General features: G+C 39.4%; 1 protein-coding gene across 1 annotated transcript in view; it reads left to right on the top strand.

Moving 5' to 3' along the window:
• si:dkey-100n23.5 overlaps nucleotides 1-19,322 on the top strand; it is a 114,053-nt gene that overhangs the window by 56,590 nt on the left and 38,141 nt on the right. The window contains exons 9-10 of the mRNA XM_034011282.3: nucleotides 9,776-9,854; nucleotides 18,778-18,825. Of these exons, the coding sequence (XP_033867173.1) occupies nucleotides 9,776-9,854; nucleotides 18,778-18,825 (127 nt within the window). The remainder of the gene's footprint in view (nucleotides 1-9,775; nucleotides 9,855-18,777; nucleotides 18,826-19,322) is intronic.

Here is a 19,322-nt window from a genome sequence, read left to right as displayed (position 1 = left end):
CACAATAGGCAGAATCTGACAGGCTGTGATAGAGAGCAGTAGTCATTGAGGTCAAGTTTCTATCCTGCTGCATTTGACAATCAACAGTTCCACCTGCAGAGCACCTGACAAAGACAGCTTCAGTCCAGACATTCTGTGCTTTTTTGCAGACATTTGTGACTAGAGATGATCAAGCCCTTTTTTTTTAATGGAGCCACAGGAGAACAACTATTTAAATAAAAAAATAAACATGCTAAGCCCTATTTAGAAGTAAAGGCAAATGCAAAAGCACATTTTCCAAGACAAATAAAATAATTGTAATCATTTAAAACTAGCAAGTGATACAGTGTGCCCCTTTTATAGCGCTGTGGTCTGGTAAGAGCCATAAATTAGAGGCCGTGCAATCTGAGTTCTGTTTTATAACACAAGTGCTAGTATAATGGCATTATGGGGTCAATGGGAGCCATGTGACCTTACCACATTATAACCTGTTCCGCTGTGTAAAGGGCCGCCTTACATTGAGAATGCACTGCATAACGGCTCCTTCCTTCAGCTAAGTTGTTTTCTTGCTAGTTGTATACTGTTACATTTGTTTTAATCTTAATCTGCCTTTCCACTTTCAAAATTGTTGCTTAATTAATGCTTTCCATGCACAAAAAAATCTTTCTTTGCACCCTAGCTGATCTTTAAGTGGTGTGTGGTCTTGAATGCCCAGCCCCCAATTGTTTGAACCCCTGGATTAATGAGTTGAGCTGTAAGTGTGAGGTGTACAGCTAGATCACTTTGTGTGGCGAGCTTTTCCAGCGCTGCAAGTTCCGCATCATTTGTTAAAACCCCAGAGGGCCTCTCTAGGAGACAACTGAACTGAATGTATCGATTGTGTCTCAGTTGTGGACTCGCTGTATGGGAAATCTTACAGAGGACAATGGGATATTTGTGGCTTGATTAAAAGACTTACGTGACCTTTTAAATGTAGCAAACACTACAATGGCCTGCATAGAAGGTAAACAGTACAGCACTGTACAGTACGGTATACATATTGTTCTGCATTTTTGGTTTTTATCGTAAAAACAATTTCCCGGGAATTTTTATGAGTTTATTTTACAAATATTAAAATAAGGATAAAATCGGTAAAAAACAAAATGTTTTTAATTGAAACATCTGTAAAAATCGAGGAAATGTATGATGAAGAATCTGTGCAAATCAAGACCACATTTTCCCAAGTTAGCTGGTACTTTGCGAACGTTTGGGCAATCGCTGTGCTGACGGAAATAGTATCTGCAGAAGGTATGAATAGTATCTGCAGTATGGCATTCATTATTTAGGGATGCATGTATAGTATGTCGTTTAAGTTGAAATCAGCTCAGGAGATGCAACTTTAAACCTGTTGCAAAACCCAACCCCACTGACTGAATCCTTACCTGAAACTAGTCAAGTTTCTTCAGAAGCTGAATAACCAGAAACAGCCAAGACGCCGCCCTCTCTAAGTAGGTGTGATTGATGTGTGACCCAAATGTAGAGGGAGGTGATGGCTGCAGGGAGTGGCACATAAAAGACAGGAGCTCTGCACAGATTTGTTCTGCGAGAGCAGCCTTCCCTGGCACACCAAAGCTGAGGAATAAATTACTGCACAGCCCTACACTCGCCTCATTCTCGCTGTCCTTCAGAAACTCATTCACACTCCAACAGCTGCACTCCCATCGATCAAGCTGCCCTTCCGATTGTCTGGGTGGGATTTTACTGTGTTAGTTAGGTTTTATGTAGCAACTGTAGGTGCACTTTGTCATCCAAAATATACATATAATCTCTATTACTAAATTGCATTTGAGCAGCCTGGGAAGTGCACAGGTTTTGAGCCGTGGGTTGTACGCAGTGGTACAGCTACCTTTGTTGAGTTACAACGGAGACTAATCCCCTGCTTTATCGCTTTGGAAGTCTTGCAGCTGTGCCTGTGGGTCTGTGCAAATATTAAAAACAGTCTGCCAAGCTTGACATGGTCTTTGAGGACAGCCGTTATTGTTGCTGGCCCCAAAGCAGCAGGCGCCTTTTTAACTGTTAGTTTGCAGATAAGCAAAATTCACATAAGGGAAGCAGAACTGTTCTGTCTTTTGATGAAACACAGCGGCAGAATAAGAAACTGCTTCTCAAAACTGTTACTTGACGAGCTGAATAAATATGTACTATTTATTTAAACTTGTTTTGTATATACCTGTATGTGTGTACATATATATATATATATATATATATATATATATATATATATATATATATATATATATATATATATATATCCATGCAAACAAATTGTCAAATCTCCAAACAATACAGTAGAACCTGTCCGATTTCATTGGAAACGTGAAAATATTGTAAAAAAAAATATTTAGTTGCTTTTTTAACGTCGTGGGATACTACATTAACAATGTCAGGTACATCAGTGTGTCTAAAGGCTGGTTCACACTGGGCATACGATTCAGACGGACGCTACGAACCTTGCGTTCAAATCGTAGACGCTGCGGACGAGTTGGTAATTTTCAACTTCTCAGGGTCAAGTTGGTGACGTCACTCGCGTTCAACCAATCACACGCCTTTCTCTTTAGAATTTTACAAATAAAATACAATTTACCGAAATAAATTATACTTGTATAGATGTAGCGGAAAATGTCGAAAGAACTAATAATAATAATAATAATAATAATAATAATAATAATAATAATAATAATAAAGCATGGCACCATAAATAAACAGATAAATAATAAGAATGAAAACTACCAACTCCGGAATTTAAACCGTGTTTGATGTGTGTCTCTCAGCAGCCTACGTACAGTGTTTACTGAAAGTGGGATGGTTAAATTGAGCGGGTCAGCTCAACAAAGTCTGAGTGACTGTCAGTGATTTTACCATGAAACTGAATGGTGGCATTTGCTGTCAATCACACAATAGTATTTTTTTGTATCACCTGTTTATAAGGCGCTGTGGTTATACAGTGTATAAGTTAAATGCAGCTGTGTGCACGACTCCCCGAACTGTTGTCTTTTTTTAAACCAATCAGCATGAACTAACGCAGCGAGAAGCTCAATCAGTGTGAACTACAGCCTGCGTCCGTTCGTAGCGTCCGTCAGAATCGTATGCCCAGTGTGAACCAGCCTTAAACCACCAATGTAAGATACTGCATGTATACTATACAAAGAAAATCTGTGAAAATGATTGCAAAACAAAGCACTGCAATACAGTATTTGGCGTTTTACAAAACAGCATTCCAAAAAACGTTTTTAGCGTGCTTTCTCAATCCATGCCAAATTTTATTTTCCACTGTATGTGCATGTTAATGTGAGACAGAAATGGCGTTTACATTTAAGAACTCAAACAAACGCGTACACAAACACAAACTGGCTTTGGAGGTCGGCGTCTTGTTTCAGCTTTTTAATTATATTCATCACTTGCTTGCTTGTTTACTTTTATTGAACATGGTTAAACTGGGCACTTTGTAACATACCTTGTTTTACGTTTTTTTTTTTTTTTTTCTGCAGCTGATTCTGTTTTGTCCTAAGAGCTGTGTTTACTCTTTCAGACCCATAATAACATGCATTGATACGTTTCCATCTGTACCGTTCAGTTGGTAGCAGCATGTGTAAATGATCAGTTAATAGAGGGTAATATGTCGTGCAGGATCGGTACAGGATGATATGTTCTACTGTAGTTCAGACTATTAACAGAAATGCTCAATCTATTAGCATATTATTAACCACCTAGCCGAGCCTCATAGAGGTCCCTGTTCAGGCACATGCTGGGTCTGGGTTAGCCCTTGTGACGTGTCTCTGTCCTAGGCTGAACCCCAGGACAGTCGAGGAATATCTCCTGGGTCACCACTTTAAAAGAGCTGGTCCTATCTGATCTCTAATACCATTAGCCTGCATTATTTCATCAGAATTATAGCTCACTGACTTATTTATGAGCTTGAAATAGAGTAAGAAATACAGTATGCTGTTCTGTCTCTGCAGTTTCCGTAGTCTGTGTGCTTGAAGGGTGCTAGCGAGTCCTCTGCAGCAGTGGGAAGCTGAGCTGGGGATTAAGGACTGACGTGAGCGGTGACTCTTCATTAACTCTAATTACATCAGTGAAGAATGGAAATTTGGAGGCAGACAGCGGAAGAAAAACACTTGCGTGTGGCACTAGATTGATACTGAGGGAAGCAGATTAATTGGTCTACCGATTTGGAGTCTGATGGTGCTGAACCGAACGCATTAGGATGCACACTTAGAAATGCACAGTTTTGTTTTGTGCTGCTGCACTAATGTAATGGTTTCATTCGCTGAATATAATCAACAACCCGCATCAATAATAGATAATCGAATCGAAAAGATCTACCTGTTTTTTCACTCCTTTACTCCTGGATTCCTCGGTTTATTATAGTTCCTGTATTCCCCCCCCCCCCCCCCAAACATAATCACAATAGCATTGATATTTATTATCCATGTACACTGAGCCTTTAAAGAGAGTTCATCCATTTTCACTTTGACTCTGGTGAAGTCAGTTCTTTTGGCCACAACACTACAGCTTTGCTTCCTTTGTTACAGGTAACAAGACCCCATCTAAGCCTTATGCCTATATAGCTGCACTTATGAAATAATGTGGGGTCAGCGGGAATCCTATTACCTGCAACACAATACTGGAACTTGTAGTGTAGTTGCAGGACACATTGGCATGGGCCTCTGCAATATAATAAGGAACTTAATGAGAATGAGTAATAAGAGCCAAACATGTGATCAAAGTTACAGTTATTATATCATTTATCAATTGTAGAATGAAGCCAAACAGTCACCTCCCTCCACCCCCTCTTTGCTGTTGTGTTGCTGCTGGTTTTATTTTTACTGTATGCCCATGATTTTCTTCATGCTTGTAAGGGGGAAGGTATTGCTGTATATGAATAGAACTCATGATTGTATTAGAAAAGATACAGTACAGTGCTCGATAACACTTAAGTGGTTGATGTTACCATCTGCCACCATCTGCAAATCTGGATCTGGTAATGCCTTTTACAGCATCTTCATACCTGATCCGGAGTTCAAACCGATCAAATTAGCTCATTAGTTAATGTGATACTTTAAGCAAATGAGTCTGAAGGTCGGGGGGGGGGGGGGGATGGGGCTGTGATCTCAGTCTGGAGAAGGTCAGCCAGGATTCACAAAGTTACCACTGCGCACATTGAGCAGGGGTGTCTTTTAGAATTTCACTTAGTGCCCACACACTCTGGTCATATTGATTGGAGATAGTTAAACAGGCCAGTCCTATTGAAAAGGCATGTACACCATGCATTTTTAATGAAGTGCCAGAGTTGTTCTACAAGCAGGAGACACTGTTGCACCTTTTAAAAAATGCAATAAAATAATCCAATAAAATACAGCTTGGGGCTTGATTTCTAAAGCTTTTGCTCCAGTAAAATATCTCTGGCGCATCTGTATCATTCCTTTTGTCTGCGTTTTCTCCACAATCTTAAAATGGCCGGTCAAGGTTCTGCTGTGTATTTTTTGTATGATCCTACAGGCAGCGGATCTCAATACTGTTGCCTTTAACTCTGTATTAATCCTGTTGGTGTTTTCCCCCAGGGGTGATTTATAGACCTTCTTATTAACATCTCTGTGATGGAGCCTGTTGATAAGGTTAACTAAGGGCTTGCTATTAGAATCCACCACTGTTTCGATCATTTAAAGAGAGACTGCATGTTTTCAGGCTATATTGTCAGCATAATCTGAGTAATGAAAGGGTGTTACATATTATGTTTCAGAAGGCTCTAAAAAGCCTGAATTCAATCTTAGAACTTTTCCACATGATAAAAATAAATAAAAACTCTGCGGTGCAATCAATTACCCCTAATATTCGGCATTGCTAGTAAATAAAACAGGATCAATTATTTTTTACTGTTGTCATTGATGTGGTAGGTGGTTCATGAGTGCAATAAAACACAAAATAGCTTTCACTGGGAAGTGCCTGTGTGTTGGAGGTCCTCCAGCTCTTACTGGGTAATCACAGTGTATGGGAAGGCCTTTGGTTTATTCTCAGACACACAGACACATCCTGTTTGCACACATTAGAAGGTTACAATAAAATTAAATAAAAATCTGCTGTATTGGTGAAACCTATCACTGTTACAAGTGCTGATCATGCTGATCTTGGCTGGGGGCATTTAAAGAGTTAACAGAAACTAAAGCGTTGATGTAACACAGATTCAGTTCGAGATTGCAGTTGAGTAATCAGCAGCTTCATCAAGCTGGTTTCTGTGTTTTCATCTTTGTAGTGTGACTCGCTCTTATCCCATAGACACAGTAAAGCAGTTGACATGTATCTGTGTTGTAATCTTTATTAGACACTCCCTTACTTTGGGCCATTAGAAAGTAACAGATCCAAGCTGTTTTCCATGGGGAAACCTGAGAAGGTACAGACGTGCTCAAATTTGTTGGTACCCTTACAGCTCATTGAAATAATGCTTCATTCCTCCTGAAAAGTGATGAAATTAAAAGCTATTTTATCATGTATACTTGCATGCCTTTGGTATGTCATAGAATAAAGCAAAGAAGCTGTGAAAAGAGATGAATTATTGCTTATTCTACACAGATATTCTAAAATGGCCTGGACACATTTGTTGGTACCCCTTAGAAAAGATAATAAATAATTGGATTATAGTGATATTTCAAACTAATTAGTTTCTTTAATTAGTATCACACATGTCTCCAATCTTGAAATCAGTCATTCAGCCTATTTAAATGGAGAAAAGTAGTCACTGTGCTGTTTGGTATCATTGTGTGCACCACACTGAACATGGACCAGAGAAAGCAAAGGAGAGAGTTGTCTGAGGAGATCAGAAAGAAAATAATAGACAAGCATGGTAAAGGTAAAGGCTACAAGACCATCTCCAAGCAGCTTGATGTTCCTGTGACAACAGTTGCAAATATTATTAAGAAGTTTAAGGTCCATGGAACTGTAGCCAACCTCCCTGGGCGCGGCCGCAAGAGGAAAATCGACCCCAGATTGAATAGAAGGATAGTGCGAATGGTAGAAAAAGAACCAAGGATAACTGCCAAAGAGATACAAGCTGAACTCAAAGGTGAAGGTACGTCAGTTTGTGATCGCACCATCCGTCGCTTTTTGAGCGAAAGTGGGCTCCATGGAAGAAGATCCAGGAGGACTCCACTTTTGAAAGAAAAACATAAAAAAGCCAGACTGGAATTTGCTAAAATGCATATTGACAAGCCACAATCCTTCTGGGAGAATGTCCTTTGGACAGATGAGTCAAAACTGGAGCTTTTTGGCAAGTCACATCAGCTCTATGTTCACAGATGAAAAAATTAAGCTTTAAAGAAAAGAACACCATTGTTACAGTGAAACATGGAGGAGGTTCGGTTATGTTTTGGGGCTGCTTTGCTGCGCCTGGCACAGGGTGCCTTGAATCTGTGCAGGGCACAATGAAATCTCAAGACTATCAAGGCATTCTGGAGCGAAACGTACTGCCCAGTGTCAGAAAGCTCTGTCTCAGTCGCAGGTCATGGATCCTCCAACAGGATTATGACCCAAAACACACAGCTAAAAGCACCCAAGAATGGATAAGAACAAAACATTGGACTATTCTGAAGTGGCCTTCTATGAGTCCTGATCTGAATCCTATTGAACATCTATGGAAAGAGCTGAAACTTGCAGTCTGGAGAAGGCACCCATCAAACCTGAGACAGCTGGAGCAGTTTGCTCAGGAAGAGTAGGCCAAACTACCTGTTAACAGGTGCAGAAGTCTCATTGAGAGCTAGAGAAAACGTTTGATTGCAGTGATTGCCTCTAAAGGTTGTGCAACAAAATATTAGGTTAGCGGTCCCATCATTTTTGTCCATGTCACTTTCATTTGTTTTATTATTTACAATATTATGTTGAATAAAAAATCAAAAGCAAAGTCTGATTTCTATTAAATATGGAATAAACAATGGTGGATGCCAATTACTTTTGTCAGATATTCTTGTTCTTCCTTTTAATTACATGTTGATTTCCCGAGTGTTGTAATATTACTGTTGTGTTAACCTTTCACAAAAAAATGGTCCAGATTTTATATAACTTTATGAATGGCCTGTGAGGCAAAATAAACTCAAAGCTTTTAAAAACAGCGGCCAGAATGCTAAACCTGATTTCAGTCTTTCTTTCTTTCACGTGAAACTTCATACTGTTGGTGTAAAAAAAAAAACAGATGCACTGAAAAAGACTATGGCTAAATGCAGTTAGTTAAGAAGAAAACTGTACCTGTCTTTCCATGCTTGGCGGTATGGGACATTCCAGCTTATAACTTTAGTGGTTTGTCTTTAGCTAAATTGAGACTAATTTAGCTCACAATAAATCACAGACCGGACCTCAATGCAATGCAATGGCCGGGTGTTTTACTTCCATCCCTGACTACTGTAACAAAGGTACCGCTGTATAAAACCCTCAATCATAAGATATGCAGCAATACTAAAAGAAAAAAAAAAAAAAAAAAATGATTTGACAACTTTTCGACTAGAAGTCTTTATTATTGAAGACATTAATCAATACTTCTCATCAAAGCATCTGTCAAAGAGTTTTACTTGTGTCTCTTAGTACTGCATAAATAAGAGAACCGATATACTATTGTTCTTCTTCTAACGGCTCCTGCCTCGCTGCAGTGCAGTTTGCCTTTAATCTCAGCTGCAAGTTACGAGCTAGGGTCTCTCCTTACATGCTTGGCCGGGAATCAAGTAGCGGTTAGATATCAGTGTTTTATGACAAGTAGTATAATGGATGGTAAAATGATCTGTGGCCTTGTTCCAGTTTCCACTGCTCTGTTTGGTTCACATGCACAGTGTGTTGATCACACCCAGATGCTGGTATCACAGCAGCCATGCCTGGGTAGCACCCTAATAACACCTCTAGACACGCTGGGTTTCATGAAGGTTGCGCATTTCTGTAACGAATAGCATTCTTTGCGTCAGGATCTTTATGAAACATGAGCACTTTTCACACTCAAAATAGGTGTCATTAGAAGAAAATCCTTTGAGAATATATGCTTTCTCTGTGAAAAGGTAACCTGCTGTTAGAGTATAAATCTATCTGGAAAACCGGACTGTAATGCTGGACCCCATGCCTTTTCTTATTTCTAGTAATGCCCTATCTACTGCCATGTGCAGTTGGCATCAATGGCTCAGTTTTTGAAGGCTGCTCTCAGATTCTTTGTAACTTACCATGTTTTTGTTGTGTCACATCTTTTCCATGCCATGGGACATTTGTTTAATTAAAAATAAAATTGGGCCAATTGCCTTATTTCCCTTTGTGCAATAATACTAGTTATCACTCACATACTCTAATATACCTCAGCCACTCTAAGTAACCACCCGCTAAAGGGGTGAAAGATGGGTCGGTCTTCATGGTCTAATAGTGGTCTGCCAACACAGGTGCCCAGTAGTGGTAGTGCCAAAAGTGATAGATAGCCAAGCATCACTGTTCTTTAAGGACATTTTTATGGCATTATTTAAATTATGCAGTAATAGTTAAACACTGTACCCTTACGAGAAATGACAGACCCAATATATGTTTTGCAGATTGATCTGTAACACTAGTACTTGCACCTAAACACAAAGTTTATAAAGAATAAGACCATTTCAAATAATAATAATTTGTGTGTGTGTCTAAACGTACCTCAACTCTGCTCTGTTGGTTCATGTTGCTTTTTTCCACATGAAGGAAGAACAAACTGCCTACTGTATAAGGCTCATCCTAACAGAGATCTTACCTCTTGTCTATTTCCCCACAGATGGTACATCCCACTGTTCACCCTAATTTTCCTGATGACACTCTGCTATGGCCGAATCATATATGTGGCCAAGGAACGGGTGAGATGACTGTTAATTCTCCTTTAGGACATACCTGTTTGTTTTTAAAATGTTACCTACCTTGTGATGCCCTGTAAAAACATAGCACTGATCCAACGGCATAGATAATACAATGCCAGTGTCAAGCGTCATTTATCAGCTAGAAGCTGCCTGGTGGTTCTGTCTTGCTTGTTTAAATATATATATATTTATGTATATATGTATATATATATATATACATACCGAGCATCAAAAGAAACGTATCACTATTATAACACATTTATTTTCAGAAAAAAAGAAGGTATATAAATGATGGACATTGACGAAATGTTTTTGGTTTCTTTTGAATCACTCGATCATTCATCCTTGACCATGACACGCTTGAGTGACTATGACTGAAGCATATGCACTTAATCACCTAATTAGTGAGACAGTTGATTGGACACTGCACAATAAAAAGTCACTGCACCTGCTCTAAAAGTTTGTCATTTTTCGATCACATCGAGTGAGTTTTATCCAAATAAATGTGATAAGTTTTTTTTGATGCTCAAATATAAGTGATACGTTTCTTTTGATGCTCAAATATGTGATAAGTTTTTTTTGATGCTCAGTAAATAGCTGTATATCTATATGTAGCTTATCTGTCTGTCTGTCTATCTATGCAAACAGTAGCTAGAGATATTGACAGATTGTTTTAGACCTTTAAGCACAAATGCAATTTGATTCTTTTTTTTAAATGAATATCAAACTGTTAATGTTACAGTAACATGTAATGCATAAGGTGTTTACTCAAATGTATGCCGTAGTTGCCATTACAGTTGGATTTAAATTCACAAAATGTTTTACTTTGTGTAAAGATGAACGAGAGGGGCGTGTGAAATTGGTAGCCTGTGCTTGCCCGAGGATCGTGGTCAAAGTCCCTAGTCATCCTATTTGAGAAAATCTTATTTTCATCAGCTTCATAAAGGATAGTGGATGGTTCACTTCATACTTACTTACCGTCTCCAGGATACACACTTGATATTTTTGACTCTGGCTTTTGTACATCCCAGGCAATTCTAGAATTGGCAATAGATAACAAGTCATGCGATTGCGGTAGTCCATATGGCGTGCCATTAGGGCGTCATTAAAAATGAACTGCATGAACTCATACCTTCTCAATCATCATATCTTCTGCTAATGTGGAACACACTTCTGAAATTCTATTTGAAAAATGAATTCCTTAAATATTTTCTTTCTTTTTGAGTTTCGCAAACTATTCAGTGTATCTGGACATTGGCCAAGAAAGTGTTTCTGTACCTCATTCTTGAAATGATTTACAGTATCGGCTGTGTTAAAACTATAAAAGAAGAAAGACCTGAACTACAAGTTCCATATTTTTAAAAGAATCTTGTTGTGTTATAGTAATCTCTACACATCATCAAAACGGAAAAAGAAATGTCTCATATTTATAAATCCTTGCACTAATCTATTCAGGCCTGGAAATAACTCACATTGGGCTAGCAGTTCACAGGTTATACCAGTTTGTTTTCCATTTGTTTCTTCTGTTTCACAAACACAATGCCAGTGAATATAGAAATATTTTAGTCAAAAACGTATTCCATCTGCGAGTGTGTAACAGAAGTGTTTCATGTGTGGGTCGTCTGAATAATACTAAGGCAGACACAGAGCAGTGGGTGTTTAATTAACACATGTGATGCCACTAGGGTAGGATACCAGCAATGGTAGCCCTAGTGTTAGATTTAATAAAGAAAACAAAACAAAACAAAGCTAAAAATAAGTAACAAAGCTAAAAATAACCTACTGCTGTTGCTCCCAAAGTCCCGGCCTCCCAGCGACTCCGGGTCTTTGTGACGGTCCTGGCTGAGCAGAGCCCTCACAGGCACCGTCTTGCAGTTGAAGGGTTCCATAGTAGTTATCCTGCGGAACGGACGCTCTCCTCTTCGATGTCAACAAAACGCCCCACTGTGTAGCACTAGCGGTGCAGATGCTTTTTGAGCTCCGCCCAGCCTCCCCTGGCATGCCCCCCAGCCAATCCAGACCTCCCAATCAGCTCCGCTCCGGGCAAGCCTAACTGCTCAATTGGTTGCCCAGTAACGCATTTCCTGTTCCATGTCCCAGCTGCACACATTTGTGCAGGAACCAGCGACAGGGCTCTCTCTGTCACAGGGTGCAATCCATCAAAAAGTGTACCTGTGAAAGTGAACGTTTTTTAACATTATCTTAATGGTGAAAGCCTCCTTCGGGGTGAATGATGATCATCTTATCCAGCTAATGCTGATGGCCTGTGGAGTTAGTCCTAAAATCTTGTTGCTCAACATTTGGTGTATCAACGTGCCAGGTTTCATTGCTCTGCGCTGAATGTTCCCAAAGCTCGAAGTGGACAATGGACTTATAACCAGCCTGTTTGTATTCATGTAATTGGAAGAATCAGTAAATACATATAAATAATAAACATCAATCCACCCCTGCCATTGCAGAACTGGAAACAGCTGGTGCAGGATAATGACAACCCTCAAACTAGATAACGGTCCCCGCTGATTAACCAGATTTATTCTGTCTGTGTAGGCAGAGGCTCATAACTCACTCTAGACTCTGCCAGAGTGAATTATGGGATCGCAGTTGTCACTCATGGAATAAATATGATATTCATGAAGGGCTCATACTGTTTGTCTATAGACACAGAGATTTCTGCAGATTTTCTCAGATAACAGAATTCCCCAAGTATCAGGGAAAAAAAAAAAAACCTTGGATCTGGTTTCTGCGGTGGGTCTGCAGTAAATTGTTTAGCACCCAGGTCCCTGCTGGTTTGTAATGAGAATCTCCTTTCATTGGGATTGTAAGCAGATCTGCTGAAATGAGGTTACTGCTGGGCTGGTGGGCCGTCTTCCTAGCGCGGTGAACTGAAACTGGAACCACAAAAGAAAGGCAATACCTTTTACTGCAGAGCTGTTAATGCCTGAAAACACAGCTTTGGGGCACAATTAAAGTGGTTCAGTTTGTGCCATGGAAGCTCTTGAGATTCCGACAGTACGTCCGCATCTCGTTAGGTTTCCTTTTTAATAATCTGTACCTGACTATGGGGTCTAATAGCTCCGTTGTCAGAGCACAGGACTTCAGTGTAGAAGGTTGTGGTTTCAAGCTACATTTTCCCTGTAGGTCAACAAAAGGACATCAAGACAGTACAGTCCTTCTCTGTGCATGTGTGAATGTTTCAGCTGGGGATGGGGAAAACGAATAGACGTAATCCTGTCAGGCTCTTTCTGGGGCATAATTAACAAAAAGAATGTGGTCAGTGGCAATGGAAATTGCACTTAATGTTTTTAAACCCTTGTATAAATGCAAAAGCAATGCGTTATCCATCCCACATCAAAAGGACTAATGTTAGAAGAAAGTAACACTGATGTAATTCAAATGCAAGAGCCTTTTTAAATTAGATTTAAACAAAATGCATAAACAGTAACGACATGTCACTCTGTGTAGGGGTTCTATTCATGTATACACATTTTTCCTTTTATAATTCTAAAATTAATTGCAAAATGTTATTTTTTTTCAAAGCTGTTTTACAGATTTTGGTGCTAACTTAATAATAGATAGTAAGTTAGGAAAAAATGCAGGTACTGTATCCATAAAAATATGAGAACCTTTTTTTTAAACGTATGGATTACATATTTAATGGAATGGTATACATAGACCCAAGACCTTATTTTTTAAATCAATATTTCTTCTCTGCATTCATGCAAACACTAAATGTTAAGCTTGTAATTATTTCTGCAGACAAACTTTAAGGTAGATGGGTTTAACTATGCCGTTAGTCAGTGTGTTCAGTTTTACAACAGGGGTCGACGCTAAGTTTCCCTTCCAGACAGCAAGGTCAACATCAAGCCCAGGAGCCTCACCGTCCCCCCGGCTGAACACCGTCTCCAATATAACAGCAGTCAATATAAAAGCACAGCACACAGATTAGTTCAGTCTTGGCATAATTAGCAGTCACTCTCTTTTTAGGAGATTCCACAGACTGATAGCAGGGTGATCTTCAGGACAGGAATAAGGATTAGGTAGCTCCCACCTACATTGTGTCTGACTCCCAGTTACTTTAAGGCTCCTCACCTTTCATTCTTTAATGAGATCTACAGTTTAAGTGCATCTTAGAGAAAACGTAATATATTTTAATACAACACTTGGTTAATACGTGAGCAGTTTTAATTTTAAGGGAAATATAACATAGAACGTGTAACTTGACAGTTTGACATGGTGTACACATGTATCTGCTCTCAAAATAGGGTTCAGTGCATATTTAAAAATGTTTTATTGTATTAACTGAGGTTAGTTCAGTACCATATGTTTCTTTTTTTAATGAGATCACAATATCCAATGCTCCTCATTTTAAAATGCAGCTTTTAAGAGCATACAGGACTGATGCTGTCTGGGGCTAGTGAGTTTTGAAGTCTGCGTCAGTATCAAAAAACAACCAGCGCTTTCTGCTGCTATATCGGAGCTGCCGATCCTGGTTTAATTGACGAGATGTAATTCTGCGCAGCCCCGCCACCGACGGCTCCTGAGCAAAGATTTTCTTTTTTTTTTTTTGTTCTAATTGGTGGACAGCGGCGGCCCTTAATGGAAGCAGTCTGTGTTGAAGGGTTTCCGCTGCCTGTACAATCAATCTCCCCAGCTGCGCCTTTGCTCTCTGGAGTTTCTGAAAGCCCCTTTTGTAATAATAGATTGCTGTGGGTTACATAAACCCTGCCTCCCGCTGAGTCAGCCCTCTTCACTTGCGCTGACAAATTGATGCTTTTCTTGAAAAGCCACGCGGGGAGCCGCCGGAGAGCGCTGTGGGTTTTCATTTCCCTACCGTGCTGCTGCTGCTGCCATCTCCCTGTCATTGGAGTGAGCTGAGCTCTGCTTTACAATCCTCGGGACTGCATTGTCTGTGTGTGTCTCTGTCAAAATGCGCTGTGTGCGTGTGTGTGTGTGTGCATGTGCGTGTGTGTATGCATGAATGCACACCTATATGGGTGTGGGTGAGCATGTGTCCTGTTTTTGTTGTCTATATAACAGGAAACTACCTGCGAGTCTGAGGCTTAGTGGATTGGTACTGGAACATCACACAGTAGATAATCAGTAGAGCAAGTTCCTTAATTTCAGTAATACAAGCCATGGTAACCATGCTTTTCTTGTGTTAAAAAGATTCCCTATTCTTTTCACTGCTCCCTTCTTTGTTTTGTAGTTGACCTTTTCCTTTTAAAGTCTAGTATTAATTGTATTACAAACAGTCATTTGAACTGTTTCAGGAATAAGAGGCTTGTCGTTGATGACTGGAAATCTGGTTACCATGTTTCCTGCACTGTCTTTGGTCCCTGATGGCTTGTAGCAGTGCAGTTCACATTTGCATTAATGACATTTGTGTCTTTATATTATATTACATTATATTTAAAACTCTAGTACTGCAAGAATAGGATATTCAGACTAGATGCTAAACTGTCCTTGGATCCTAATAACCGTGTGTTATCTACACAGACACAGTCAAGTCCCCTATTACACTTAAGGAGGTTTTCACATAGTTTCAAAGGTTTGCATAGACTTGGTATCATACTGATAGTTATAGATTCAGCCTACCTATAGTAACCATATTGCATATGCATGATCCTTAGCCAATGTATACTGCTTGTTGCTCTGATAAACTCTGCACAATGTGGAAATATTGATTCAGGGTTTAGGTACTGTGTAAGCAATTATAATTCTGAGGTGCAAGGAAAATATTTCAATGTACACAACACTGATGAAGGTATTAGTAGTAACTTTTGTCTGTCTGACTTAGTTGTTCTTCTATGTAGAGGATTCCTGTGAAATAAACCGATTCTTAAAGGTGGCTACATCAATTCTATTTTACTTTCTGCATCACAACAAAACTCACAGATGTATTATCCCTTGTACAGCTGCAAGAAGTAGCAGGAACATGTCTGTTTGACTCACAGACTGCCTAAACATATCAAAGATTTTAAGGATACCTCCTTTAAAATGCTAATCAGTAAGCAGCTCATGTAAGAACAACTACCTTAGGGTAGTGTAAGCAGTCAGTACCAAACTGTGGATGAATGCAGTAAGAAGACGCCATGGAAATACATTTTAGTGTAAAATTGAACATGAATGTGGGGAAATAGCAACTTCAAACCAGTGAGAATCAAATAGCTTTGGTGTGTTAAAAGCATCTCTACAACAGCAAGCGAGGCGAGTGTTCTAAAGTATGCCTTTAACCCCTCCATGAGTGCCGCATCTGAAATGCATTCATATCAGGAAAGATTGTGTCTGATCGGAGGCGCAGCTGTGAGCTTATTCAGCTGGAACTCAACCCAGCTTGCATGTGTGAAAGCGAAAGTCTCAGCTATTCTTTACAGCGCAGGGTTATTAAATCTTTAATGCTGTAGTGCCGTGGCAGCAGACACCCTCCTTTGTTTAGCTCTGGTATTTGGCTGGAGCTCACACTTTTTCTTTTTCCTCTTTGACTGTCAGGACCTCTCTTTTAGGGGGGGCGATACGACCAACATTATCTTCACAACCAGCTTCGAGAACAACAACTTCAGCTTATAATAAGGTTATGGAGTTTAGGGCTGTACACATTAAGATAGTGTGTTGCATTGTCTGAAAAGCTAAAACATTATATACCTTCAGATGGACTTCCAGGCTTAAATAAACCTGGGCTAGTTACGTATTGGCTGCTATATGTGCCATTATAATAGTTTTAATGTCAGATAATTTTCCTGCACATGTTTTAAAACGTTGCTCCATGTTTACCTGTGGAATTGTTTATTCCTGAAAACTGTGTCTCCAGACATCAGAATGACATTCCAGCAACTGACAATGTGAAAAATCTGTGGAGATTAAAGAGTTAAGTTCTGCCTCTAATGAAACATTGCCACAAGACCTTGATTTCGGACTGTCTAGGGACCATTACAATCTCTGATTCCAGAGACGTGAAGAATTACATTAAGTCAATTGCACTGTTCCACTACTTGGAAGATATAGTGAGTATTCTGAGACCTTCTTTCTAAAGCTTTCATTTAAAGCTCTGCCTATGAAAAAAAAAAGGTTACAATTCTTTATTTCCAGCAGCTTCCTTTTGTACCTGCACAGCCTTTGATCTCTGCAGTATAAAATGACATGAAGGCCCATTGAGTGGTGCATTACCTGCACTGCCAGAGAACTGCAGGGCCTCTCCATCCTTCTCTCTGCAGCTTTCAATACAAACCTGCCATCTGACAGAAGACCATTAATGTCGACGCATTCCCCTTGAGACTTTCAGAGTGGGGGGGTGGGGGGGATGAGAAAGACCCGTTGCCTGCTGTAACAGACTCATCGCTGTCCGCAACCAGTCTGTGTTGGGGGAAGGAATTAAAAAGGCAAATTAAGAATGCTTGGCTATATAGTCAAAAGTGTAGGCTACAAATCAAAAGAATGTTTTATGAGGTTGCATTGGTGAGATTGCACTTCAATTCTGACCACCATAATACCAAAAGAACATTGTGGCCATGGAGAGAGTCCAACACAGAAACCAGACTAACCCCAGGGCTTAAAAGAAATGAGCTATGAAGACAGGGTAAGGGAACTGATTTTGTTTGCCTAAAACAAAGAATAATTAGGGATTTTTTCGATTTAATCATAGCAGCCCTAGTGTGCAATGGCAAGAAAGTTATACTAATGGAAACATTGTTGTGAGCTCTTTTTGCATTAGCCCAGTAAGTGGTGCCAGCACCTTCAAATGCAGTGAGAGGGTCATTCTTTTTTCCTCGAGCTACCTGTGCTTGAAATTTCAGCTGACACCGTCTGTTATGCAGAATCAGTGCCAGTTCCAGCAGTCCCTCTGAATACAAATAACGTAATTAAATTAATTTGCCCTGTAGAGTACCTGCTTTTTAATAGCGCTTCAGATCTCATTAAATTAACATACTGCCGCGTCAGTTAGGCGCAGCTTCAAATGGGAATCGAACTTTCAGTGTGCATTTGACCAGAAGGCCCTCCATCCTGAGACCTGGTCTAATTTGACAGTGAATATTGACCCGTGTGCAGAGGCAATTAAAATCTCAAAATCCTGAGCGTTTGCTGTCTGTACTGAACCAGCATTGCGAGGGCTTTGACCCACTCCCAACACACAGCGCAGCGCTCAGAATCCGGGCAGAATAAAACAGACTTCTATGGCAATGAGTACTGTGTGGATTGTTTAAAGCTGGAAACAGTTACAGTGCTTTTTTATGCACACTTTTCAAATTCTGTTTAGTTTCATTCTAAATCTCTGGCGTTTGAACAGGCACAAAAAGACTCTTTCTTGAAAATGCATTTGTTTCTTTTTCAAATGGTTGATCTTGTTTTGATCAGGTAGTCCTTAGCTTTTTTTGTGGTCCCTTATTTGTCAGTTGGATAATCTTTTTGGTCTCTCACCCATAAGTAATAATGTTTTGCCAGTTGAACATCACGTTGTACGTCTTCTGCATTTTACTGATGTCCGATACTAATAATGTTATGAATTATCATTTCAAAGTAGAGCAGATGTTACGTGACATTTTGTGTCTTAAATGTGCCACAAACCATGCTTACAAATGTTTTTTGTTTGTCTTTATTGTTTTTGATTTTTTTTAGATTAAGAAAAACAGTTTACTGTAAATTTGCAGTATTTATACAGATCATTTTTGGGTTTGAACAAATTCGGTACAAGACATACATACACACTGAATGAATTCTAATGCATTTTAATGGCATATTTCCAAATCTCACGTGTTTGCATGTTGCGACCTTTGCATTTCTCTTGAGGGTTTTTGGTGGGTTTTCATTTTTTTTGTTTTTAATGTAATATACAGTACCTAAGAAATATAATGTAAAATACCAGTACAGTATACTGTAATATGCTTCTGTGGGAGACTAGAATTAACACTGGTCATTGTTCTTTGTGTAGGTGCTGTCTTGGTCTGGAACCTTCAACCCAGAGAGAGAGTGGAGAAAGGTATGTCATTTTCTTCATTGCTAACAGTTCAGGTACAGGCTGGGTTTGTTGCCAGGGAAGGGCTTGCTATCTGCATCTCACTATATTCGCTCTTAGTACTGCATCATAAATTACACATACCACAAAACTTATACAGTATTTAGAAAGTATCATAATGTGGGGATATTGGCTGTTGGTATTTACGGTTATTTTATGGTTTGTACTTTAATTCCTATATATATATATATATATATATATATATATATATATATATATATATATATATATACCAATTGTGATTGGAAGCAGGTTATGGTCATGTATTTTTTCTAGATACAGTTTTGGTGAGTTGTGGGTTATAGCAACCTACTTGTTTGTATTTCTATAGAGAGGAGTGGATGAAAATCATTAAGAGACCACTGCATTCTGTAGAGTTTCAGTCTTTGATGTAAAGATCCACCGCAATGTAGTGCGGCACACTCTTCAGTGCTCTCCAGGTTGTTTGATGTGATTCTACT

The sequence above is a fragment of the Acipenser ruthenus genome, chromosome 8 (genome assembly GCF_902713425.1).
Source record: "Acipenser ruthenus chromosome 8, fAciRut3.2 maternal haplotype, whole genome shotgun sequence".
Taxonomy (NCBI): domain Eukaryota; kingdom Metazoa; phylum Chordata; class Actinopteri; order Acipenseriformes; family Acipenseridae; genus Acipenser; species Acipenser ruthenus.
The sequence above is the reverse complement of the archived record's forward strand: the minus strand, read 5'-3'. Positions and strand labels throughout refer to the sequence as shown.